Source organism: Rana temporaria, chromosome 1 (genome assembly GCF_905171775.1).
Source record: "Rana temporaria chromosome 1, aRanTem1.1, whole genome shotgun sequence".
NCBI classification, from domain to species: domain Eukaryota; kingdom Metazoa; phylum Chordata; class Amphibia; order Anura; family Ranidae; genus Rana; species Rana temporaria.
This window is the reverse complement of record NC_053489.1, coordinates 534,068,996-534,096,455: the sequence shown is the minus strand read 5'-3', so window position 1 is coordinate 534,096,455 and position 27,460 is coordinate 534,068,996. Positions and strand designations below refer to the sequence as shown.

The window sequence follows — 27,460 nt, the reverse complement described above, 5'->3', positions numbered from 1 at the left end:
ATTCTTGTAGAGCGACTCCATTTTCTGTCTTGTATTAATTTATGTTGTATAACATTTTTGAGTTGCTGCTGTATTCTCCCCTTTTTTTAAGGTATGCGCAATTTTTTCCTTCTTACAAAAAAAAATAATATCAAACATACAAATATTAATTTTTTTTTTTTATATTCGGCCACATAAAAGGATCGCCTCAGCTTAGCTACTCGGCCCAGGGTCTCTAATCATACCAGCAATGCTTTTAGACGTCGATAGGATGTGATCTGTTTTAAAAATAAAATTGAAAAAATGCGAATATTCGGAATAGCGAATATTGGCCGCGAAATTCGAAATATATCGCGAATACTCGAATATGCCATATTCGAGCCGAATATTCGCAATACGAATATTCGTGAGCAACACTAATAATGACAAAAGGAATACATGGCAAAACAGTCAAAAGGTTGTTCATGGATTAAATATGAACATGTTTTGTCCTTTCCACACCTTGTACAACAGCATAGGCTACACATACAGGGCCAGATTCACATAGAAGAGCGGCGTAGATACGTTACACCGCCGCAATTTTTCATCGCAAGTGCCTGATTCACCAAGCACTTGCGATGAAAACCTACGCCGGCGGCCTCCGGCGCAAGGCGGGCCAATTTAAATGGGTGTGTGCCATTTAAATTAGGCGCGCTCCTGAGCCGGACCTACCGCGCATGCTCCGTTTCCGAACTCCCGTCGTGCATTGCGTGCCGTGACGTCATTTTTTCGAACGGCGACACGCGTAGCGTAACTCCGTATTCCCGGACAGCTTACGCAAACGATGTTGATTTTTAAATTTCAACGCGGGAACGACGGCCATACTTTAGACAGCAATACGCTTGCTGACTAAAGTTAGGGCACCTAAAACGACGACTAACTTTGCGACGGGAAACTAGACTAGCGGCGACGTAGCGAACGCAAAAAACCGTTGTGAATCGCCGTAACTCCTAATTTGCATACCCGACGCTGGTTTATGACGCGAACTCCCCCCAGCGGCGGCCGCGGTATTGCATCCTAAGATCCGACAGTGTAAAACAATTACACCTGTCGGATCTTCTGGCTATCTATGCGTAACTGATTCTATGAATCAGTCGCATAGATAGAAACAGAGATACGACGGCGTATCAGCAGATACGCCGTTGTATCTCCACTGTGAATCTGGCCCACAGGCTTTATTTCCACCATAGATTAAATTGTTTAAATTGTTTATTGGGTTTTGTTTTACTTTTGATAAAACTTACAGAAGTATAAGTGAATTCAGTCCTTGAAACACTTGAGGGGAGATCCGGTTTATTTTGTTGTTCTCAATGACTCTGTTGAGAAGGAGATAAATGTTTAATAGAGAATAAATGTAGCATTACCAAGAATATGCATTAATAAAGCCATCCATTCTTCAAGTGTATTCCTCCAGTTACATCTCAGAACAAGCATAAATCTTATCAGAAAACATATTACGATCGTTTTAGGAGATGTGTGGTGTGAAAGGTGTTTACTATGCATTACTATCATTGTGTGAAATATTGGGCAGTTTTATGATGTATAGTAAAGGAAGTCAAATTAAATAAATAAATAGATTAGGGTATACAGTTAAGGCTTACTGTAACAATGATAGATGTAAGTGAATAATTAAAAAATATATTCTATTCTATTCAGTTGGCTTGTTTGGGATATTTTTGGAGTGTTAAAATCCACAGATGAAACTAATAATGCACTAATCCATTTTTTTTTTTTATAAACTTTTCATTATTAATATAATGGTATGCATGGTCCACCATGCATACCAGCAGTTGGTCATAACATAATGACCGGGTAAGGAGCTAGAGGGCTTTTTAAAATGCTAAGACTATCCTGTATGCCCATCAACACTGGGCTGATAACACAGAGCCTCAAAACGATATGATTACACCACCCTCAAAATCTCAGGCAGATATACACCACATTACCAAGAGTATTGGAACGCCTGCCTTTACAAGCACTTGAACTTTGACATCTCAGTCTTAGTCCGTAGGGTTCAAAATGGTGTTGGCCCACCCTTTGCAGCTATATCAGCTTCAACTTTTCAGGGAAGATTGTCCACAAGGTTTAGGAGTGTGTCTATTGAAATGTTTGACCATTCTTCCAGAAGCGCATTTGTGAGGTCAGGCACTGATGTGGACATGAAGGCAGAACTTGCAGTCTCCGCTCTAACTCATCCCAATTCTATAAGGTTGAGGTCAGGATTCTATGCAGGCTAATCAAGTTCCTCCAACCCAAACCTGCTCATCCATGTCTTTATAGACCTTGCTTTGTGCACTGGTGCGCAGTCATGTTGGTACAGGAAGTGACCATCCCCAAACTGTTCCCACAAAGTTGGGAGCATGAAATTGTCCAAAATGTCTTGATATGCTGACGCCTTAAGAGTTCCTTTCGCTGAAACTAAGAGGCTAAGCCCAACCCATGAAAAACAACTCCACACTCCATACCATAATCCCCCTCCCCAAATGATTTGCACCAGTGCACATAGCAAGGTCCATAAAGACATGGATGAGCGAGTTTGGGGTGGAGAAAATTGCCTGTCCTGCACAGAGTTCTGACCTTAGCCCGATAAATTAGAGTGGAGACTGTGAGCCAGGCACATCAGTACCTGACCTCACAAATGAGGTATGACTAAGCATTGGTTATCAATGTGAAACTAGTTAGCTCTATTACCCCACTGTTTGCTGTTTTTTTCTTGCTTTTGTAGTATTTTTTTTACCAGAATAAAAGGCACCACCTTTTTACCTTTTATTGGAGTGCGGCTGTCCAACATTTCTTTTCTCCCATTCACCTCACAAATGCACTTCTGAAAGAATGGTCAAACATTCCCATAATAGTCAAACTCCTAAACATAGACAGCCTTCCCAGAAAAGTTGAAGCTGTTTAGCTGCAAAGGGTGGGCCAACTCAATATTGAACCCTACAGACTAAGACAGGGATGCCATTAAAGTTCATGTAAAGGCAGGTGTCCTAATACTTTTGGCAATATAGTGTCGTTTAATCAATCCAACCTACTTTAACTAAAATATTGTTTTTATAAAGATCTGTTAAATATCTCAAGTCTATGCAGGTACTATGGATTTGGAAAATAAGTTGCTTTCTATGTTTAATACTGTCATACTCGTACGTTGGATTGAAAGTAACGAAATCAGTCCAATGACTGAAGAAAGTCTGCCAATTTTGCATTATCATTCCTCTATCTGGATTTTTAATTGTAAATATGATAAATAAGCAAAACAAATAAAAAGTCATCTGGCAAGAGGATTCCAATTTCGCCAAGCAAATGTAAATGCTCAATCAATTCAGAAGTTTAAGTTTATTTGCATGCATACTGAGAATACAAGACTCATTTTTCAATGCAAAGTAATTTCTCCAAAACAAATAAAGCCTGAGAGAATGAATTGACATTATCAAGTTTATAAAACATTTTGTATGCCATTTTATCTCAAGGGGAACTTCGTTAGAATTCGATTTTTTAACCTGACTTATTACTGAGAAACTATAATACACTACTGAGCCGCACTACAATCATACAACAATATAGCTAAAGCAGATGATAATGAGTCTGAAAACATTGACCCTCCATTTAATGGACTATGTGGATTAGTTCAGAGTATTCGATAAAAGATAGATGTCACCGGCGCAAAAAAATATAAAATATATATATATGATGGATTTGTGGCTTATTGTTTAGTTTGCTGCAATCAGAAATGTACGTCACCCTTGAATGAAATGCTAAAATTTTTAACAATAAATGGATTGCGCTAACCTTGAAGTTGTACACCTGATTTGTGAGCACCCTATTTTTATGAAGGAAACCCGTAAGGTGTTATCCTATATTTGCCATTCAGTGAACTGCCACTAGGTTTTATATATGTGCTTATTATACAAACATGCAAAAATATAATTATATTGTGCCAGATTCAGGTACAAATACGTTATGCTGCGGCAGGGTAACGTATTTGTACCTGAATCTGGCCCAATATATTTATATTTTTGCATGTTTGTATAATAAGCACATATATAAAACCTAGTGGCGTAACGTATCCCATTTACGTTACACCGCCGCAGGTTTACAGCGTAAGTGCCTGATTCACAAAGCTCTTACATGTAAACTTGCAGCAGTGTTACGTAAATCCGCTCGGCGCAAGCCCGCCTAATTCAAATGGGGCAGGGGCACCATTTAAATTAGGCGCGTTCCCACGCCGAACGTTCTGCGCATGCTCCGTTAGGAAATTTCCCAACATGCTTTGCGTGAAATTACGACGCCCCGACGTATTTTTTGAACGGCGACGTGCGTTACGTCGTTTCGTATTCCCGGACGTCTTACGCAAAAAAAAAAAAATTTGAAATTCGACGCGGGAACGACGGCCATACTTTAACATGGCTGTTCTAAAGATAAGCCATGAAAAAGCAGGCCTAAGTTTGCGACGGGAAAAACCGACTAGCGACGATGTAAGAGATTGCGACGAACGCGCGTATCTTCGTGGATCGCCGTAATCAGCTAATTTGCATACCCATTGCTGGAAAAAGACGCGAACTCCACCCAGCGGCCGCCGGAAAATTACACCTAGGATCCGAAGGCGTACGAAGCCGTACGCCTGTCGGATCTTAGCCAAAAGCCGTCGTATCTTTTTTGTGAATTACAAATAAAGATACGACGCTGCAAATTTGAAAATACGCCGGAGTATCAGTAGATACTCCGGCGTATTTCCTCTGTGAATCTGGCCCATTGATCCTAAAAATGCATTAAACAAACCCCTGTGTGTATAATGGGTATACAGAACAAAATGTTACCCTAACAAACAAAGTGCAAGTGCTCTCCACCAATTTATGCAGTGCCTTTAACAGCTTCTCCACTTATTCCAATAAAATTCTGGACAAAGTATTACAATATATATAAATGAAAAAAGAGAATAGTCAAAATATAAATAAATAAACGAGTAAAAATTATAAATGAGTGAAAAATGTGGATGAAAAAATGTGAATGAAAAAAAGGAAAAAAAAGGAAAAAGGGTATGAATCCTCTTCCTTTTCCTCTATTATGTGGAATAGTCCCAGTGAGTGATCAAGCTTTTCCAAAGAACTTCACATTTCTTATGTGTGGATTAAAAGTGCAGCTGTTTTCACCACTTCCGTGATTATCCCACCACCTTATGCAATGGCTTTATTTGCACCTTTGGTTCATTGATCTGGATAACCAATCCTACTCGATCAATCAAGCCGCAATCTTCCCCAAGTAGACAAATTATTATGGCTTCTTTTCCTCTATTAATGCTCACAAGAAATAGATAGCCATCATAGTGTAGTGACTAAGCACTAGTGTTAGTGCGAAACGCGTCAGCAGTTGGGTTTTATTTTATTTCACTTTGCTGTGACTTGTAGTGCTGTCCTTTTTTAAATAAAGGCTACAATTTGTTCAGTGTGCGGCTGTCCAGAGACAATCTTTGTTCCTGCTTTGCTAAGTGCATTGCCTGCACCTGAGTTGTCTGCAACGGTGGATGTTCATCTGTGTTCCCAACTGGAGCGGCTATTCCCCTTTCCCATCAGCAATTTATAGTGGGACTGCAAAATTGCGGCGGAGAGATCGGACACCTTTGACACTTTTTTGGGATCAGTGACTTTTATACAGCAATCAGTGCTAAAAAAAATGCACTGATTACTGTATAAATGTCACTGGCAGGGAAGGGGATAACATTAGGGGGGATCAAGGGGTTAAGTGTGTCCTAGTGTGCGCCCGCTATATCTCTTAAACAAACCACCGTACCGGTATGTAGACTCACGCAATAGAGCCACCCTGTCGCCGTATATCGACGGCGGCTGGTCAGCAAGTGGTTAAGCTACCTATAATATTTAATGATTGTCTCCTGAACCTGATGATTATAGGATGATGCCTTGTACACATGACCAGTTTTCCCGTCGGGAAAACTGCCATGACAGCTTGTGGCTGGGAAAACTGGCCGCGTGTATGCTCCATGGCAGTTTTCCCAACAGGGAAACCGCCGGGAATCCTGGCAGGAAAAATTAGAACATGTTCTCTTTTTTCCTGCCGCGATTCCCGGCGGTCTTTTTCCCGGCAGTTTCCCTATGGGAAACACTGCGGTGGAGGATACACATGGCTGGGGTTCCCGGCCAAAGCTCTCACCATAGTTTTTCCCACAAGAAAACCTCTGGTATGTACAGGGGGAAAGTTACCGAGCAGGTTCTCGGTTTTCCCCCCCAGGATTCCCGGTGGACCTTTTACCGCCGGGAATCCCGTTAGTGTGTACAGGGCTTGAGATGACTATCCTTATGTCTAACTATGATAAACTGCAGGATACAAATCCTGACATTCTTTATGCTTGTTGTGACACGCTAAGCACACAACTTGTGATTATATTCTAACATAAGCCTTGCTTACATACAGCCACTTTAGTTCAACAGTGTGCCAAAAAAGCATGGGAACTGTACTGTTGCAAGTAAAGTGCTTTTAAAAAAAATCATAATCAGTTACTGAGCATTGATTGGAACATGTATAATTCACCAAAATCATTGGAGCGCATTGTCAAGACACTTCAAAACAGGTACAAAAATGTGTTTATACACTGGCTTTTAAACAGAAATATGCAAGCATTGAATAGGCAATACACAGTATAGGTGTCATATGATTTATTATTTAAACATTTAACTTTTAAAACGAATTTAAAAAAAATTAAAACATTTTTAATGGAAGTCTGAATTTTCTATATACAGCAGCTATAAAGTTGTATCTTTGTTAAACCAATTTTTTTTTGGCTCAGCACAAAAGGATATGCTTTTTAAATAGTCATTCACAGAAGTGCTAGAACTTCTAATGGCTTGTAAAAACTATATTTCTAGACTTTATTCATTACTTCTTGTATAATATCAACAAAAGAATTTGTGCTTCAAAGTGTTGCCTTAACTTTATTACCTATATTCATCATTCAACGCCTAAAGCCCAACTCCAGGATGGAAAAAAACATTGCAGTGGGGCAATCAAGGGGCTCACAATCTAAGGTTCCTATCTCACATGTATAAAGTACATACACACACACACACACACACACACACACACACACACACACACACACACACACACACACACACACACACACACAGGGCCAGTTAACCTATCAGCTCTATACTGGGGTTGTTTTGGGGGAAAAGTATTTTTTTATTGTGCACTGGCCTGTGTGTTATTCGCTCCTGAGTCCTGCATTACATATGCACTCCTGAGCCTGCATACGGTGCGATACACACCATGAACACTGCACAATATGCACTCATGAGCCCTGCACTCTGTGCTATACACACTCCTGAGCACTCCACATTTAGCATTTCTGAGCCTTGCTCTATATGTGATACACACTCCTGAGTCCTGTACACCGTGCAATATGCACTCATGACCCTGTGCTCCTGACTTTGCTCTCTTTCTGATACACACTCCTTAGCACTACACAATATGTACTCCTCAACTCTGTGTTTTGTGTAATATGCTTTTTTGAACACTGCAAAATATGCACTACTGAGCCCTGCACTTTATGCGATACACAATCCCTTAGCTCTACACCCTGTGCAATATGCACTCCAAAGCCTTGTATCCTGTTTGATATGCACACCTGAGCACTGCACAATATGCACTACTGAGCCCAGTGCCATGTGTGATACGCACTTCTGAGCCCTGTGTGATATGTACTTCTGAGCCTACGCCCTGTGCAATACTCACTTGAGCTCTGCGTCCTGCGTGATATGCACTCCTAAGCCCTGAGCCCTGTGCCCTGATATGCACTCCTGAGCCCTGTGCCCTGCATGATATGCACTCCTGAGCCCTGTATGTAATGCACTCCTGAGCCCTGCACTCTGTGCATTGCATCCTGTGCGATAAGCAGGTCTGAGTTCTAACCACCCCAGCATTATGTGCATCACCACCAGGGGAATGGGGGTAGGGGTTGTGTATGAGTACCTGCACCTATTCTCTGAGAAAAACAGCCTTGGATAAGACTATAGGATTTTGATACAAATATCCTTTTCTTTTGTATCTTCATTTGAAATGTAATACATATCATTGACACAAAAAGAAAAATAAATATGTTTCACATCTTCCTATTTTAACAACTGATGTGTTCATATAAGAGTAAATGAACTTCTTTTTAGCTCTGTGTGACAATGCACTAACATCTGTGTAGGTTATGCTGTTCTTTTTCTACCTATTCATTGGGGATGTGTCTGTTTTTACTTCACAGATGACTGTAAGAAAGTATTGTTATGTGATAACACAGTATGTTGCTTTCCCTGGATATTGAGTGTAAAGTGACCATTATGAACAAGATAAAAGATAACAGATAACAGATTAGGCCACTGTGAAATGAATTAAAGATAAAACAGATGAACAGAAGTTATTGGATAGAGAATAGACTGGACAATGTGCATAGAAAATGTTTTTGTACAATAACTACATAGTGTGTGCAGTTAATGGAAGAATGTTTTGGCTGCACCCAAGAAATCAAGAAGTGAAGCTTGAGCAGTAAATAACCAGATTTATTTTACATTATCATAAAATGATTTCTAACCCCACAAACACAAAGTTAAAGTGGAGTTCCACCCAAAAATGGAACTTCCACTTTTTGGAATCCTCGCCCCCCTCCGGTGTCACATTTGGCACCTCTCAGGGGGGAGCAGATACAGTACCTGTGTAATACAAGTATTTACTCCCACTTCCGGGCATAGGTCGCCTCGCAATCGAGGCGACCTACGCCACTTCCGGTGCCTATTCTGTTCTCCCCCGCTGTCTTCTGGATGACACACAGGTCCCAAAAGACAGCAGGGACCAGTGAGGACACGCAGCGCGACTTGCGCATGTGCAGTAGGGATCCAGAAAGTGAAGCCGCAAGGCTTACTGAGGATGGCGGTGGGGCAGCGGAGAGCCGAGTGCCAGATCGGCTTCGGCTGCCGACATCACGGGCACCCTGGACAGGTAAGTGTCCTAATATTAAAAGTCAGCAGCTGCAGTATTTGTTCCTGCCCCTTTAAGGAGGACTGGGTACCCCCAGTCACCTGCCCCTTATCTATTGATTAGCCCACCTGTGCTCCCATTGAGGAGACTTTAGTGAGTGAGTGAGTGAGTGAAAAACTTATATAGCGCTGCACATGCGAACTGAATCGCCTCTGGGCGCTTGTTTGACCATTTCTCCTTTGACCTCAAAACAGATGGGTTTTGATCTTTCTCCTAAAGGCCAAATGATTCTCCTCCAACCGAATGCAGGTTGGTAAAGTGTTCCAAAGTCGAGGGCCTTGGACAGCAAATCTTCTTTCTCCTTTGGACTTGTATCTGGTTTTGGGGATTTGGAGTACATTTTGGTTTGAGGATCGCAGAACGCGATTGGGGTTGTAGGCTTTTAGTTTTTCGCATAGATACTTGGGGGCATTTTCCAAAATACATTTGTGAGTCAGACAAAGCGCTTTGAAAGTGATTCTGTCTTTCACTGGCAGCCAGTGAAGGCTTTTCAGTGAAGGTGAGATTGATTCCCATGGTTTTTTCCCAGTCACCAGTCGCGCGGCCGTATTCTGAACGACCTGCAGCCGAGTGATTTGGTACTTTGGGAGTCCGAGGTAGAGGGCATTTGCATAGTTGAGTCTGGAGTTAACAATTGTTCCCACCATGACTGCTATGTCCTCTTTGGGAATAAATGGAATAAGTCTGCGTAGTAGGCGCAGCAGATGGTGCGATCCGCTGACTACTGACCCTATTTGTGCATCCATTGTCATGTAGGTGTCAAAAATGACCCCGAGACTTTTGACTTTGGTGCTGGGGGTGATGATTTTGCCCAGAATGGGCGGGGGTGTCCAGGTTGTTGCCGGTTTAAAATGTTATAGTTAGGACTGCAGTACACAGAGAGCCTTGACGGGGCCTGCAGCTTACACAGGTATTTGCAAATGCGTGCAACTAAACCTCTGTTTTTATTGCATACAGTTGGACAGCTCAATTTGGTTTGTTGCTTTTTTTGGTAGGTAACTTTGAGCCTGGTTATTATGGAATTTTTGTAATATATATATATATATATATATATATATATATATATATATATATATATATATATATATATATATATTTAATTATTTTTGAATAATTGCATATTGCTAAAAACGCATCTCATTCAAAGTCCCAACCCCCCCCCCCCCCCCTCTATCCACTAATAGGGATGGAGGCCTATGGTTGTTGATCATATGCCTCATGCAAAGTCCCAACCCTATCCCCCTTTTTTTACATCATCTAGGGATGGAGATGCGTTTCAGGAGTGGAATAATGTGCCTCCGCAGATTTACCATTGACAGTTAATTGTGCATTGTCATTTATTGACGAGCTGACCCTGGTTGATGTGGTCCACATTTATTTCGGTGGTGTTTTGGTTTGGAAGGGATGAATATTTCCACTCCTGCATTTCTTTTATGATATCTTCGTATATACACATGCATTTTTTCCAGTGCTCTTTATTGTTAAACCAGCCATAGGTAGGGGCATGGTCAGGTAGCACACCAGTACCTTTGCTTCTATGCGCTGGGTGTTTGGAGGTACCCAGTCCTCCTTAAAGGGGCAGGAGCACACCAGTCACCTGCCCCTTATCTATTGATTAGCCCACCTGTGCTCCCATTGAGGAGACTTTAAAATGTTATAGTTAGGACTGCAGTACACAGAGAGCCTTGACGGGGCCTACAGCTTACACAGGTATTTGCAAATGCGTGCAACTAAACCCCCGTTTTTAATGCATACAGTTAGACAGCTCAATTTAATTTAATTCTTTTAGAATAATTGCATATTGCTAAAAACGCATCTCATTCAAAGTCCCCAACCCCCCTCCCCCCCTCTATCCACTAATAGGGATGGAGGCCTATGGTTGTTGATCTTATGCCTCATGCAAAGTCACAACCCTATCCCCCCTTTTTATTGCTGCAGTATTTGTTGCCGCTGGCTTTTAATATTATTTTTTTTAGGCGGACCTCCCCTTTAATATAATATAGATTTTTAGTCTTTATGTATGGTTTCTGCATTAATTTTTCTTTTTTTAGGTACAGAAAATGCATGTTAATCTTGCCAGAAAGTTTAACCCCAAGTAAAGAGTTAGGCCTCGTACACACGATAGGTTAACCAGAGAACAACGATCTGAAGGACCGTTTTCATCGGTCAAAACCGATCGTGTGTGGACCCCATAGGTTATTTAACCATAGGTTAAAAAAAGCCAACTTGCTTTAAAATTAACCTATGGATTCCTAACCGATAGGTCAAAACCGATCGTTAGTAGGCACAACCATTGGTTAAAAATACACGCATGCTCAGAATCAAGTCGACGCATGCTTGGAAGCATTGAACATCGTTTTTTTCAGCACGTCATTGTGTTTTACGTCACCGCGTTCTGACACGATCGGTTATTTAACCTATGGTGTTTAGGCGTGATGGACCATCAGTCAGCTTCTTCGGTTAACCTATGACAACGGTCCTTCAGACCGTTGTCCTCTGGTTAACCTATCGTGTGTACGAGGCTTTTATGTTTAAAGTCCTCCATAGACATAATGGAGTGACAGGAAGATTTTGCAGGACCACCAGATGGAAATAATGTATAAAGAAGATAGAATCAGCCACCAATATATTACAATATTTGTTTTTGGGTTTAGATACACCTGAAGGTTTTTTATTTGCATTTGCATCTTCCGTTGTATAAAATCCATGACCTGTCAATGGAACATGACAATATTTATGGACAAATGGATAGCAGAATTGGTTGACAGGGTAATTACTGTATATTTGTTAATGCATGCAAACATTGTAGGACTTCTTCATCCAATTTAGAAATTCAATGCAGTCAGTACATTGAGGAATCTCAGTCCCTTTCGGCTCCATGGCCTGTTGCTAAACTAGTGTGGTCGATAGATCCCCATTGCTGTCTGACCATGCTGATAGCAAACAGATGAAGAACTAATTTGTTCTATCTACCCATTTTTTCATTTCAGCTTCACTTTTTTTATGGTTGTAGCCACTACTATGACAATGAAATTACAAAATGCAGCTTGAAAATGATAGTCTTGTACAGTTATACATCTAGGAATTTGGGGCCAGATTCAGCAAGAACTGCGGCGGCGTAACGTATCGTAGATACGTTACACCGCCGCAAGTTTTCATCGCAAGTGCCTGATTCACCAATCACTTGCGATGAAAACCTACGCCGGCGGCCTCCGGCGCAAGGCGGCCAATTCAAATGGGCGTGTGCCATTTAAATTAGGCGCACTCCCGCGCCGGACCTACTGCGCATGCTCAGTTGCGCAATTCCCGTCGTGCTTTGCGCGCCGTGACTTAATTTTTTCGAACAGCGACGCGCGTAGCGTAATTCCGTATTCCCGGACGGGTTACGCAAACGACGTACATTTTAAAATTTCAACGCGGGAACGACGGCCATACTTTAGACAGCAATACGTTTGCTGACTAAAGTTAGGGCACCTAAAACGACGCCTAACTTTGCGACGGGAAACTAGACTAGCGGCGATGTAGCGAACGCGAAAATCCGTCGGGGATCGCCGTAACTCCTAATTTGCATACCCGACGCTGGTTTACGACGCAAACTCCCCCCAGCGGCGGCCGCGGTATTGCATCTTAAGATCCGACAGTGTAAAATAATTACACCTGTCGAATCTTATGGCTATCTATGCGTAACTGATTCTATGAATCAGTCGCATAGATAGAACAACAGATACGACGGCGTATCAGGAGATACGCCGTCGTATGTGCTCTGTGAATCTGGCCCCCAATTCCTATTTAAAGTGGAGTTCCACCCATAAATATAACATTACATCAGTAGTTTTAAAAAAATGTCATTAGTCCTTTAAGAATTTTTTTTTTTTTTTAGATGCCTTCAAAGTGTTGTTGTTAGGCAGAATAGTTAATCTTCCCTCTTCCTGCACATAGGTGCTTAAGCTTCCTAACCTACACCGCACAGACTCCTGGGAATGTAGTGGGTGTAACTTTCCAGGAGTCTGTGCACTCCACAGTCTCGAAGAATCATGTGACTTGGACAGCACTGAGCATGTGCAAGATCTGCAAGGCTGAAATCCAGGAAGTCATACAGTCTGGCTTCATGATGCCCACACTTAAGATGGCCCCAGTCAATTTCTATTTTATAAAGTGTCTAAATGCTGTAACAACCTAACAAAACGGACCTTAGTTTACAGACTAACTTTACTAGAATACATTAAGCTTGTGTATTACAGGGGTATTTATATTTAAAAGGTGAAATTGTGGCCGGAACTCCGCTTTAAATTACCCAGGTTGCTTCTACAGACTCCGGGGACATTTTTGGTAGTTTTTTTTAGATGCTGGCACTTTTGCAGGCCAGACATTCGCCACCTTGAGATTACAGTAAAGGTGTTAAAAGCAGTTAGAATAAAAGCGGTAAATGTGAGGAACCCTGAATGGGGAGAGAGGGGACAATTGTGGACATGTATTTTCATGAGTTGACAGTATGAGTTAGTAAAGCTAAAATAGGGTAAATGGGATATGTGAAGTTCGAAGAATAAAACTATATTATATGTGATTATTGTCTATGTCTATTGTTACTGTAACGGTCAGGGGTTAACACCGTTTACGATATTCCATTCCACCAACCCAAGACAGCTTATCCGACACTCCACAATCCAGCAGACATGATCCATAAGAATTCCCCAGAATAACGAGACACAAGCTCTGTTCTCTGGGTCCAAACGAATGAATACTTTAATGGTAAACTCACCTCTTCTTATACAGTTAGCAACCAAATATGGACAATGACTCAATTCCACCCACAACATGACACAAGGAACTTCAATACACATTCCGTTAGATAATGACATTCAGATGAGCTAATTACTAATCATTACCCAGACGTTCTGACTCCGCGACAAGCTGTTCTCACCTGATACACAATACACAGACGTCTGACCTTTAGAGGGTGCTAAGTCACATTCCACATCTTATCATCAATAGACTTTCACACAATACAGTGTCATTAGCATACACAATGAAATATCTTAGGAGCCAGGCTTAATTAACACAATAGACAATAGAATGCAATCACAGCTAGCTGGAGGCGATTAAAATCAATTATCATCTCAACAGTCTATGTTCCACATTGAAGGAGACACTCTCCTATTGACCTGTTGTGGTCATTCTGTTACAGTTACAAAAAACAAACAAAACAGCTAGTTATTGTAATCTTATATTACTGACGTCAAAGAGTTAAGAATAGACCACTACAGAAAAAAAGAGATTGTACTTTAATATATAGATGTTCATCTAAAACTGATGCAGGTCAATCTTAAGGACACACAGCAGGAAGGCATACAAGATACACATTACAACATTGGAAGTACAAACTGTGCATTGAAATAAAACTTACAACCATTCCAGCCTGTGGAGATCTCGAAACACTCCAGGTTTAAGGGTGCTTATTGCATTATTGCTCAAATAGCTGAAAATAAGCAAGCAAAAAAAGTCATATTGGAAATTTCCTCATATGATATGTATTGGTGATCTTATCATGTAAATAAAATAGCTTTCAAATGTAATTTTTGGGTTACAAACTTATCAAAACTGACTTTAACAAACAAAAAAACTATAAAAATATGCTTGGTATCGATTACTAAATGGAAGAGTATACACAGCGGAAATGTCGGTTTAGTGGTGTTGCACTTTAAAGTCGTGTACACACGATCGGTTTTGTCCAGTGTAAAAACATTTTTTAATTTTTCCTATGGATAAAAAACCGATAGGAAATTTCCGATCATCTGTGTGAAACTCCCTCGGAGAAAAATCCACACTTGCTCAGAATCAAGTCGACGCATGCTCGAAAGCATTAAACTTCATTTTTTTCTGCTCGTCGTAGTGTTTTACGTCACCGCGTTTTGGCACGGTCGGAATTTAGTCTGATGGTGTGTAGGCAAGACTGATGAAAGTCAGCTTCATCGGATATCCGACGAAAAAATCCATCGGATTTGATTCCATCAGAAATCCGATCGTGTGTACAGGGCATAAGAAAGATTCCTAGAACCACACAATGTAAAAAGAAAAATAAGTCCACTGTACACACGATCGGTTGGACCGTTTTCATCAGACGAACCAATCGTGTGTGGGCCCCATCGTTTTTTTTCCCATCGGTGAAAAAAAATAGAACCGATAGAAAAAAACGATCGTCTGTGGGAAAATCCATCGGTCAAAAATCCACGCATGCTCAGAATCAAGTTGACGCATGCTCGGAAGTATTGAACTTCATTTTTCTCAGCACGTCATTGAGTTTTACGTCACCGCATTGGACACGATCAGATTTTTAACCGATGGTGTGTAGGCAAGACTGATGAAAGTCAGCTTCATCGGATATCTGATGAAAAAATCCATCGGTCCGTTTTCATCAGACGAACCGATCGTGTGTACAGGGCATAACATGCTGCACAAGGTACAAGGGGAGAAGAGATAATAAATCTAGACAAAAAGAATATACAAAAAATACATACATAAAGAATAACAGAATGTCTTTTATAAGCAACACAATGCATTGGTGACTGTGCAGAAATCCAGTTCAGGGTGCAAAGGTATTGAAGTAACTTGACTGCTTGACTGACCCAGCAATGCATCAAATTAATCTAACATTTCCCATTCTAAAATAGGATTTCACATACATGTACAATTGCTACCAAATGTTTAGTTTGCATCTCCAAAAACTTTTTTGAGACAGAATGCAAACAAGACATTTGTGAGATGAAATGTACAAACTGTGATTCAGAAAGAGATACGACGGCGTATCTCCTGATACGCCGTCGTATCTCTGAGTTCCACCGGTCTTATCTATGCGACTGATTCAGAGAATCAGTTACGCATAGATCTCCCTAAGATCCGCCAGGTGTAAGTGTCTTACACCGTCGGATCTTAGGCTGCAATTCCAGGCTGGCTGATAGGTGGCGCTTCCGTATTTTTATGCAAGGAATATGCAAATGAGGATTTACTCCGATTCAGAAATGAACGACCGCCCGGCGCTTTTTTTTTACGTCGTTTGCGTTCGGCTTTTTCCGGCGTATAGTTACCCCTGCTATATGAGGGGTAGCTAATGTTAAGTATGGCCGACGTTCCCGCGCCGAGTTTTGAATTTTTTTACGTCGTTTGCGTAAGTCGTTCGCGAATACGGCTGGACGTAATTTACGTTCACGTCGAAAGCAATGACGTTTTGTGGCGGATTTTCGAGCATGCGCACTGGGATGTTTTCAAGAACGGCGCATGCGCCGTTAAAAAAAAACGTCAAATACGCGGGGTCAAGCATAATTGAAATAAAACACGCCCCCTACATCCCCATTTGAATTACACGGCCTTTAGCCGCAAACACATACGTTACGCCGCCGTAACTAAGGGCGCAAGTTCTTTCTGAATAAAGAACTCGCGCCCAAAGTTAGAGCGGCGTAACGTATCGGAGATACGTTACGCCGGCCGGACAGATACGCGGAGGTGTCTGAATCCGGCCCAAAGGTTTTATATTTTGGTACCTATATCATGTTCACTGTAATAATTTGACATGGGTTTATGCGGTATCTGAAGACATCTTCTTGAAGGTTCCAGCCTCATACTTGGAGTGATCCTATCACCATGGAGTCAACATTTAGGTGGCAGAGCTTTTTTGCAGAGGAAAACGGTCGTGTATGTTTTTCATCGAGAAAACTGTCGAGGAGCTCGACGAGAAAAAAAGAGAACAAGTTCTCTTTTTCCTTGTCGGGAGTCTCAATTTCCTCGTCGTGTTCTCCGTCGGGCTGGTTTTCGACAAGAAACACGTTCGTGTGTATGCTAAGAAACCCACGCATGCTCAGAATAAAGTATGAGACAGGAGCGCACCTTCGGTAAAAGTAGCGTTTGTAATGGAGATAGCACATTTGTCACGCTGTAACAGACTGAAAAGTACAAATCGTCTCCTACCAAACTTTTACTTAACACGCAGTAACAGGAGATTAGCAAAAGAAGCCCCAAGGGTTGTGCCAATGGAATCGAACTTCCCCTGCTGTCATACGTGTTGTACGTCACCGCGTTTGAGAACAACGAGATTTGGTCTTGACAATGTGTACGCAAAGAAAGCTTGTCAAGATTCTCCACAAGCCTAAAAAGGAACTCATCGAGGAAAACGATGTTTAATTTACGACGAGTTCCTCGGTTGTGTGTACGAGGCCTGACAAAGAATACTGGAACAGGAATCTGATGCTCATTTATTTAATCAATGAATCGATGAATCAATAAACCAATCATCTAATCAGGTTTCATTTTTTATTCTCTGGTAAGTACAATTCTAACTGGAAATGATAAAGTGATTGGTTGATGTATGACTTTGTTCACTCTACTCTATTTATCATAAACCACTAGCAGTGGTCATGGTTAAATATTGGCAGGTAAAGACCCATATAAACCTAGATGGTACTTACAGCTTTGTTAGGTTGTGGAGTCCTCTGAACGCATTCACAGATACAGTTCTAATTTTATTATGTTGCAGATATCTAGAAAGTTACAAAACACAAGACAAAGCATATTAGCACAAGCAGAATGTATTTTGTTGACATATCAGTGAACACTAGATGGCGCTAATGAATACAAGAAATGAATGAATTGCAGTTCTGGCTAGTAATAGCAGTTTAGAATAGAATTTGAATTCTATGCAATATTATACGGGGATGTTCTGTTTGCTATTTTAGAATCAAGTGTTCTACTGCCACTCAGTGATGTAAACTTCCTGTATCAGCTCTCTGGAGAACACGTCATCTTGGTGCCAATGAAATCCCCCTGTCCTTTAAACAGCATAACATGCTAATACATTCTAGATCACGTCATCTGGGTGCCAATGAAATCCCCCTGTCCTTGAAACAGCATAAGATGCTAATACATTCTAGATCCATTACCTAAAGTCTTAACTGGTGGAGAAATGCAAGAAAAGCAGACCAATTGCAAATGGCATTATTTTTAGGCCTCATGCACACTGGACCTTTTTTTTTCGGCTGCTGTTTTTGGCTTCAGACAGTTTTTTCTGTAGTCAATAAACTCTCCAGCATGTTATCCCATGTGTCCATACACGCACAGTTTTTGGCAGGGGCATTTTCTAGCTGGAAAACCCCCCCAGAACTAGTGGGTTTTGAGAAGAGTTTTTCAGCTGGAAAAATGCTCTAACTCTAGAAGCATTGATTACTTTTCAAACAAAAAAGTATTTGAGCAAGTGGAACTATAGGCATAATAACACATATGAAGCAGTGTGTCACTAACAATAATGCAGCAGTTGTTTATGATTTGTTAATCCTGCCAGTAGATATATTATTTTTCTACTGTCAAAGGGGGAAATTGCTGTTCGACAGTGAAATAACATTGCAGCATTGCCACCCTGGGGATAATGTAGTCTAAGATGGACTTGTAGCTTTAAATGAGCTTTAAAGCAGAACTTCACCCAAAAGGGGAGGTTCCACTTTTCCCCCTCCTCCGTCCTTTGCCATATTTGAAATGTGTTTTTTTTTTTGGGGGGGGGGGGCACAGGTAGCTTATTTTGAGAGATACCCACTCCTACCTCCACTCTGACCGCCCAGGTGATTGGAGCAGACGTTTGGGCCACCCCCTCCCTTCCCAAAACCTTACGTGACATGTCACAGGTCCCAGGAGGCTGCAGGTCCATTCACAGGGTGCAGTGTGGTTTGTGCATGTGCAGTGGGGAGCCGGCTTCCCACAGTTAAAGCGGGAGTTCCGCAGGAAAACGTTTTTTTTTTTAAAGACGTTTTTGTAACGCTGATGGTACAACGAAAATTGTACTCACCAGTCTCCTAGTCGCAGCCGCTACCAGGACGATTTCCCCCAAAAGTAGATTTTATAAAAATTGATGATGGACATTGCCATCTTAACTGCTGGCACTCTGAAGCCCTCCTGTATTATCTTCCGGGATGCGGTGTCTCCTGAGAATCCCAGGAGACGCGCTGTGTTTAAAATCCTGCGATATCTTGCGGGTCACGTGACTAGTCACAGCGGGGAGTGTCCTTTTCAGAACGCTGCCAGCCGTTGTCCTAGCAACTATGCAGTGTGATGGCGAGCCGCGCCGTCAACCCTGCATAGTTGCTAGGACAACGGCCGGCAGCGTCCTGAAAAGGACACTCCCCGCTGTGACTAGCCAGACTAGTCACGTGACCCGCGAGATATCGCGGGATTTCAAACACAGCGCGTCTCCTGGGATTCTCAGGACTCACTCACAGGAGACATAGCGCTGATCGGGGATTTTTCGAAACCACGCCCACTCCCGCGGGGAAAGTGAGTGACAGCTCACAAAAGGCCCTCATTCCAAGGTAAGGAGGCCGATTAAAAAAAAAAAAAAAAACGGATAGATACAGTACTATGGCTGCTGGTTTTAAACAGCAAAACTTGACAAATAGGGTGAACCTCCGCTTTAAAGTCTTGTTTCTTTTGTTTCAAAATAACAAACATGTTATACTTACCTGCCCAGTGCAGTGGTTTTGCACAGGGCAGCCCAGATCCTCCTCTTGTCGGGTCCCTCTTCGGCACTCCTGGCTCCTCCCTCCTGTTGAGTGCCCCCCACAGCAAGCAGCTTGCTATGGGGGCACCCGAGCTGAGCTGCAGCTCCGTGTGTCCATTTACCCACAGAGCCGCGGCCCGGCCTGCCCTCTCTCTCCTCATTGGCTCACTGACTTTAATTGACAGCAGCTGGGGCCAATGGCGCTTCGCTGATGTCTCTACCAATGAGGAGGGAGAGTCAGCCGACATCAACTGGAACATCGCTGGAGGGCGGCTGCTGCACACAGAAGGTTTTTTATCTTACAAAATCACATATATATTATCAAAAATTATCAACAAAACATTAATAGCGCTATAGTCACTATAATTGACTCATGAGCTGATAGGCTCAAAACCTAAAAATATAATAAAATGCTGATATTTCAAAAGGTCCTAAAGAAATAAAATAAAATCCTTTAACTGCAAAGAATGCATTAAGATAAAAAAAATCCTTCTACCTTTAGAACCACTTTAACATGTCTTTGGAGTGTGGGAGGAAACCAAAGTACCTGGAGTAAACCCATGCAAGCACAGGGAGAGCATACAAACCCCAGGCACGTAGTGTTGTCGTTGGAATATGAAATTATAATAATTTGGTTATTCCGAATTTGAAAACGTTAGAATGAATGTTTACTATTGAAAGTCTATGAAAATGGAAACATATTCACAAACTACCTGAAAGCATTACACATCTTTATGCAGAGACTGACTAACGTAGAAAATAAGATTAAGGTCAAAGAAATTAGAATAAGTTGAATAAAATACGTTAAATAGGAAAACTTGAATAAAATCTGCGACATTTTCAATTTCTTTCTTTCTTGAAAGCCCGATTTAAGCTATTTGTACACACAAAGCATGGTAAAATATACTATGATTTTTTTTTTCTTTTTGCTAGTATCTAAAGTGTTTGCCATTTTTCCAAGAACTGAAGTGTATCAATTCGTTATGTTTTGGCAAAGTTCACAAATGCTGTACTTTTTCACTATGTTGACACATTTTATGCCTAGAAAAATAACAGCAACAACTACAAGATCCACAAAGCAAAACCCACAATTGGCTTTGTGACCAATTTCTGCACTTACAATGGAGTTTGTTGAAGTGTATTTAGAGACAAAACTTGTTTTCATTAGTTTTGGATAGAGTATAGAAGGGTTACACACTCCTTAATTTTTTCCTGCCTGTGTCCCATTATGGAGATATCCCTTCATTTCATGTCCAAGAGACAAAACAGTAAGTAAGAGGAAATCTTTCCAAAGAATTGTGCCATAATACAGACCAGAAACGAAAACTTGGAAAGAAATGTGTGCAGTGGGAAAGGCCAGAATGTGTTTATTTGGCATGCTTTCACTTTTTACCATTAATTCTGATTTGTAACGTTTTTATCAACAATACTATAAACAATAATGCATTTGTGATTCCTATTTTGGTTCTGGGTATTTTTTTGCATTCCTTTTTTTAAAGTTTTTCAGTACAATGCAAGGTAAGAAAATAACAGAAAAAAATATATAGAGCCATGAGCCATAAGTTTATAAGTAAATATGGGCCATGTCACATATAGAAATATCATAGGCACAATGATACAAGTCCCGAAGCCCTGATAAAAGGAGAAGTGCAATTGAGGCATCAGAAATGGGGGAAAAATTGCAATAGAAAAATGAAAGCATATACAAAACTGTATAAAGCAATTTCATTCTCGTAGGATACAATAAATGAATAATCAGGTCTTGGAATTGTATGTGTCTGAGTCTCATTCATACATGTGTATGGCAAAATCTAGCAACATGTTTATGTCAGGGAAGAGGTACAAATCATATGTCCATGGGACTCAATGCTCTATTATTAAGAAACAGACAGAAGAAGACACCAAGGGGTGGATTTATTAAATCTGAAGAGTGCAATATCTGGGGCACCTCTGCATAGAAATCAATCAGCTTTAATTTTTTATTTTTTGTCAAAGCCTAATTGAACAAGCTGAAGTTAGAAACTGATTGGCTACCATGTCAGCTGTCCCAGATTTTAGACTCTCCAGTTTCAACCCCTAAAGCCTCGTACACACGATCAGTCCATCCGATAAGAACGTTCCGAAGGACCGTTGTCATCAGTTAACCGATGAAGCTGACTGATGGTCCGTCGTGCATACACACCATCAGTTAAAAAAACGATCGTGTCAGAACGCGGTGACGTAAAACACAACGACGTGCTGAAAAAAACGAAGTTCAATGCTTCCAAGCATGCATCGACTTGATTCTGAGCATGCGTTGATTTTTAATTTTAAAGCAAGTTCCTATTTTTTTAACCGAAGGGTAAATAACCTATGGGGCCTACACACGATCGGTTTTGACCGATGAAAACAGTCCTTCAGACCGTTGTCCTCTGGCTATCCTATCGTGTGTATGAGGCCTAAGAGTAGATACAGTCCAAAAAAGAAAACTTGTGAAAGCGAAGAAAAGCCAGCACACCCGGTGGGAGGGCAACACAGCATACCAGGTCCAGGTGTAAGAAGGGGTAGATGGGCCTAGGGGGGTAAAGACTCCCCACCAGAATTTGTCTGAGCTTATCAGAGAATCCAAATAAATTCGGATAAAACTACATTTGTTTGGCATTGTTCCTCTCTGCCTTGTAACATATTTGTTAGTTCCGCCATATGTTGAATATCTGCAATGTGGCAGAACCATTGCTGAATTGAGGTAAATGTTGCAAATTTCCAATGTGTAAAAAAATAAAAGGTAATATGCATCCTATAGATTGGCAGTGAGGGAACTTCATTTGGGGCTCAAGACCTCATTTACTTTTTTTTTCCGAAGACATGCAGTGATTTTGTTTGTAACCCTATTATTGTAGTTATTTTCTAGAACAATATCATACTAAGGGGTCCATTTGGAAAGGTGTTAAGAAAATATATAACACTTTTAGTTTGAATATGTCACGTGACATTGCAATTAACCAACTTCATCTAATATTTAAATCTTATTCCACTGCAATTTTAATGGGCACTTTACAAGGCATTGCTTTTGCTATATTTTTAATGTGAAGTGTGTTACTGTGCTTCTTGTGTGATATTTATAGTAGATATAATTCTTTTTCATATTGTCACTGCCAAAGTCGAAGTGTAAAAGTCTTTATCACACTAGATCCTCTTCATCACTTTTAAAAATATCTTCCATCCTGTATATTGCCCTGGGACAGAGTGTTGGCAGGCCATGGCTTTAGCTTTCCATTCAGCGGTATGCTGGTTCCCATACTCCTAAACTTGTGTCTATGTGTGTTGCCTCCATAGAAAGCAATGGTGCTCATACTCCTATCATAAACTTAGGATTTTGGGGTCTATTGTGCTGCTGCAGGAAAAAATGGAGCAGTGGCCTGTAAATAGTGCAATAAATGAAAATGAATCCGATTCCAAGCAATACACACAGCTTGCTACAATATGTGATCCAATTCAAACACAGTTTTGAATTTGAAACTACTCATGAAACCTGTTGTGTTTTCTGTTAGTGTGCAGCTAACCTTTTTTAAATCAAAGATGTTTATTGAAATAAACAAGAAAAAACAAAAAAGAAATTCACAGCAAGTGCACAGCTCACATTTAGAACACAAAATTATTCCAAACAGTTCAGGTATCAGCTCAAAAAATACAATCAAACAGTTTGCACAGCAGCCTCTGCCACTACACATTGCACATGTCTGACATGATCATCCTAGTACTTGAAAGGCATATATGCAATGAGTCGTACCCCCGCCCTCTCAGTATCTCGGCTGACCACCCCTCAACTATCTAAACAGCCTATCCATGACCAAATTGACCGGGGACAGGCCAGGGGTATCTAACCATGGAGCCCACAGCCGTTCAAATTTTCCCGAACAACCCCTATGTTGATAGATATACCTCTCCATTCTTATAGTGTCACCCGTGCAGCTAACCTTTGCATACAAATTAACTCAATGTAATAGTAAAAGATTAATTCTGTTCAGCACTATTCAGCACCAAACACGAGTATTGGCAAAAGGAAACTGCTCCATCTATGCTGTTTAGTGTTGATGGAGTAAATTATTATATTTATTTTGTTCAAAAGAGGAAATTCTATACACACATGTGTATCCTTAGACTAACTGACCAGAGCAATATTAAAAAAAAGGTAACCAACCCTTTGCGACTGATATACTAAAGGGGAGTAGTAGTTGTGAGGGTGCAGGTGGTGTGTCAAACTGTTGGAGATAGACTACTGCACAGAGGGCAGCAGTCCTTAGCTTAAATGTCCTACTGAGAATCTGACTTTTAGCCTAGCACCAAGGCACAATTAAATCAATAATAAATGTAAGACATTCAAAAAGTAATGTTTCTCTGCATCTTCTTGTTTGATTTTTACTATCCTTAAAGACGTAAGCAATACAAGAACTTGGCCCTACGTGCCATCTCCCAGCCCCTAAAACTGCATAACAACGTCGGACCTGTTCTTATAGGTATCCACATTCCTATTAAAGCGGATCTCCCATGCCAAAACGTTTTTTTTTTGTTTGGGGGTAGTTAAACAGTTAATGTGAAGGCTTAATGAAACTCACGTTTCTCTTGTTAAACGTCAGTCCCGATCTTTTCCTGTCTTTAATAATAACTTATATTTCGTCTGGTCAGCCGTTGCCATCTTCAGTGTGGGCATTAGAATCCCACCAGCGGAGACTTCCTGTTTGCGGTGATGCTGTAATCCCAGCATCCACCGCTCGATCCACTAGCACCCGGGAGCAGTATCTCCTGTAATGGAGATTTTTCAAACGCCTGCCCTCCTTCCTTTGTTTACATCGCGCGTCACTTCCTGCTGCACGAAGTCGCGCGATGTTTCCTCTAACAGGGCCGAATATGATAACAAGGGAGCTATGACACAAGCTCCCAGAAGACACTGCGCGGGACAGGAAACAATGGAAAACCCGACGGAAACCCGAGGGCTGCAGAACGGAAGCCAATCTTATTTATTGGTACTGTAAAACTTTTTTATATGAAAAAAGCTTTGTTTATGAGCATTATTACTATTGAGATTATGTTTGATTTAGGGTGGAGCTCCGCTTTAACTACAGGGCTCTGTAATTTGATACAAATATTTGCTTTCAGGAGCTGGGAATCAGTGGGGTTGATTTACTAAAGAGTAGGGAATCCTCATTTATCAAAGTGCATATTCACTGAGCTGTGTTCACTTAAATCATCCAATTAGGAACTAGCAACATTTTTTAGGACTTGGGTACTCATAGTGAGCACAATTTCATCTTATTCAATAAACAGCTTTTCCCCCTTTTAATAAATCAATCCCAATGCGTGATTCAGCCAGCTGACAGAGCTGCATCTGCCTCAGGTGACCCAGAGAAGATTTTTTTTTCTATCTCCCTCTCTCTGTAGCAGTTAAGAGGCCACACCTGATGAGGCAGAAGTAGATGGGCAAGTGATCTGTAGCTAGATGAGAGGCCTTCACTGTCAGAACCAGCATACGGGCAGCCAGGCAGGAGCCAAATAATATGCAGTCTCTCAGGAAGGCCTTTTCTGATTGCTAGCAGAGTACTCCAGTTCCAGTGGGGTGGCCATTGGTCCTTGGGCGTTGGATCCTACCATCTTGTCACAATTGTTACCAGAGCTACTCTGGACTTCACTGAAAGGGATGCTGTTTATAAGGACAAGAACAAGGAGCTGTCTGTGTTCTGAACTGTTTATTGAAGCTTACCGAAGTAGTGATTCTCAGCTAGACTCCCTGTTGTTATAGAGACTATGCTATGTATTTGTGATACCTTGATTGAACCTCAGACATTGATGTTAAGACACACTTTCTGTACAGCTTTTATAGGTTTGTGCAGTTTTCATTATTTTCCAGTGTATGCGTGATTGTTGCCATTCTGAATTGCTCTTTGTCTGATCATCTGGCTGACTGCTTATGTCAAAAAACTACAAAGGAATAATAATTACAATTTGAATATTAAGGTTCCTGAAAAGCCAAGTCATTACTGTTTCTCTTTAAGTGCACCCACTCTGTGTATACAATTTTTATTCCGATTTTTAAGTTGAATTTTCAAAGTATCAGCTCTAAACAAATATTGTCATCTTAACGATGAATTCCATGTATGGATATTTTTACATAGTTACCTTAGTCCAGCTTGGACCAAGGTAGTTGTGCATATACTATACTTGGCCAGTCCCCCTGGAAGTTGGAAAATATTGACGTAGACACTTCTACTCCAATGATCGCTACTTCGGGTGCCATTCAGAGACTGCTTTGCATTTCCAAACCAATTATATGTATGGCCCTGTACACACGGCCGAGGAACTCGACGTGCCAAACACATCGAGTTCCTCGGCCAGTTCAGCCCTGAAGCCGCAGAGGAGCTCGGCGGGCCGAGAGCTCCCATAGAACAACGAGAAAATAGAGAACATGTTCTCTATTTTCTCGACGAGTTCCTCGGCGGCTCCATCGGGCCGAAAGTGTACACACGACAGAGTTTCTCGGCAGAATCCGGCTCTGACCGAGTTTCTCGCCAAATTCTGCCGAGAAACTCTGTCGTGTGTACGGGGCCTCTGTGTTGGGAGGTTTTTTATTTTATATTTTGTAATAATAAAAGAGCTTTAGGCCTTTGAATTAATGAAAAACTTCAAAAATCAGTTAAAGATATTTTCGGAAAACAAAAGATGAGTTGTTTAATTTTGCTTTATTGGTTCATATTTAATATAGGCTGATGGAGTTTGTCATTTGTTACATTATTATTTTTTTTTCACCGACACTCCTCTGAAGTATCTAGACTTTGTATGGCTGGGTATAATGTTTAGCAAAGGCTATGAAAAAACATCTGAGTCATTAATTTACAGGAACCATCACTAATCATGAAAAATGCTGTTAACAGACATTAATAAGCATGACAGAATTTCCAGACATTATGTACGCAGCAAAAAGCAGAAACCTTGAATAGTATCAGTATAGGGATGTGATGACACAGCCATGAAAAATAAGATGAGCAATAAAACTCAATTTATATTCAAATATTTAGAGCCATAGATACATGCCAAGGTGTAATAAATGAGGTAAAAGGCAGACTTACAAGTTACGCAACTCTGGGAACTGAGAGAAAGCATCAGGACCAAGCTTTTTCAACAAATTATGCTGCAATGACCTGAAAATGATAGATGTGAAGTGTTTAAAGAACATTTAAAATCATTTTTATATTCATGGCACAATTACCTCAGTAACAAATTGGACTTGGGAATGATAGTAGTTGTTTATTATGCTCCCTGGCATCCAGTTACATTGCTAGGTAGAACATTGAAATGTTTTCAAGGGTATAAAAAACACAGTACTAAAAACTGACTTCCAACATACCTTATGCAGCGTACACACGTTTCTAATGGTCTGGAAAAAAACGTTTTTTTCAACCCCATCGTTAAAACGGCCTTGCCTACACACGATCGTGAAAAAAAAATGCTCTAGCAAAGCGCGGAGACGTACAACACGTACAACGGAACTATTAAGGGGAAGTTCTATTTGGATGGTGCCACCCTTGGGGCTGCTTTTGCTGATTTCGTGTTAGTAAAAGACGATTTGCGTTTTCCTGTCTGTTACAGTGTGATGAATGTGCTATCTCCATTACGAACGCTAGTTTTACCAGAACGAGCGCTCCCGTCTCATAACTTGCTTCTGAGCACGCATGTTTTTTTCACGTCGTTAAAGCCCACACACGACCATTTTTTACGACGTTAAAAACGACAATGTTAAAAACGACGTGAAAAATGAGAGCATGTTCGAAATCGTCATTTTTTACTACCTGAAAAACGGTCGTGTGTACGCGGCATTACTTTTGGTTTTGTGCTGAATAAGGGATGGAT

At 41.0% G+C, this 27,460-nt stretch overlaps 1 protein-coding gene across 1 annotated transcript in view; it reads right to left on the bottom strand.

Moving 5' to 3' along the window:
- Positions 1-27,460, bottom strand: part of RXFP1 (relaxin family peptide receptor 1) — a 353,272-nt gene that overhangs the window by 80,789 nt on the left and 245,023 nt on the right. The window contains exons 5-8 of the mRNA XM_040332335.1: positions 26,680-26,751; positions 17,505-17,576; positions 14,453-14,524; positions 1,263-1,334 (exon numbers count right to left, since the gene is read on the bottom strand). Coding sequence (XP_040188269.1) covers positions 1,263-1,334; positions 14,453-14,524; positions 17,505-17,576; positions 26,680-26,751 — 288 coding nt within the window. The remainder of the gene's footprint in view (positions 1-1,262; positions 1,335-14,452; positions 14,525-17,504; positions 17,577-26,679; positions 26,752-27,460) is intronic.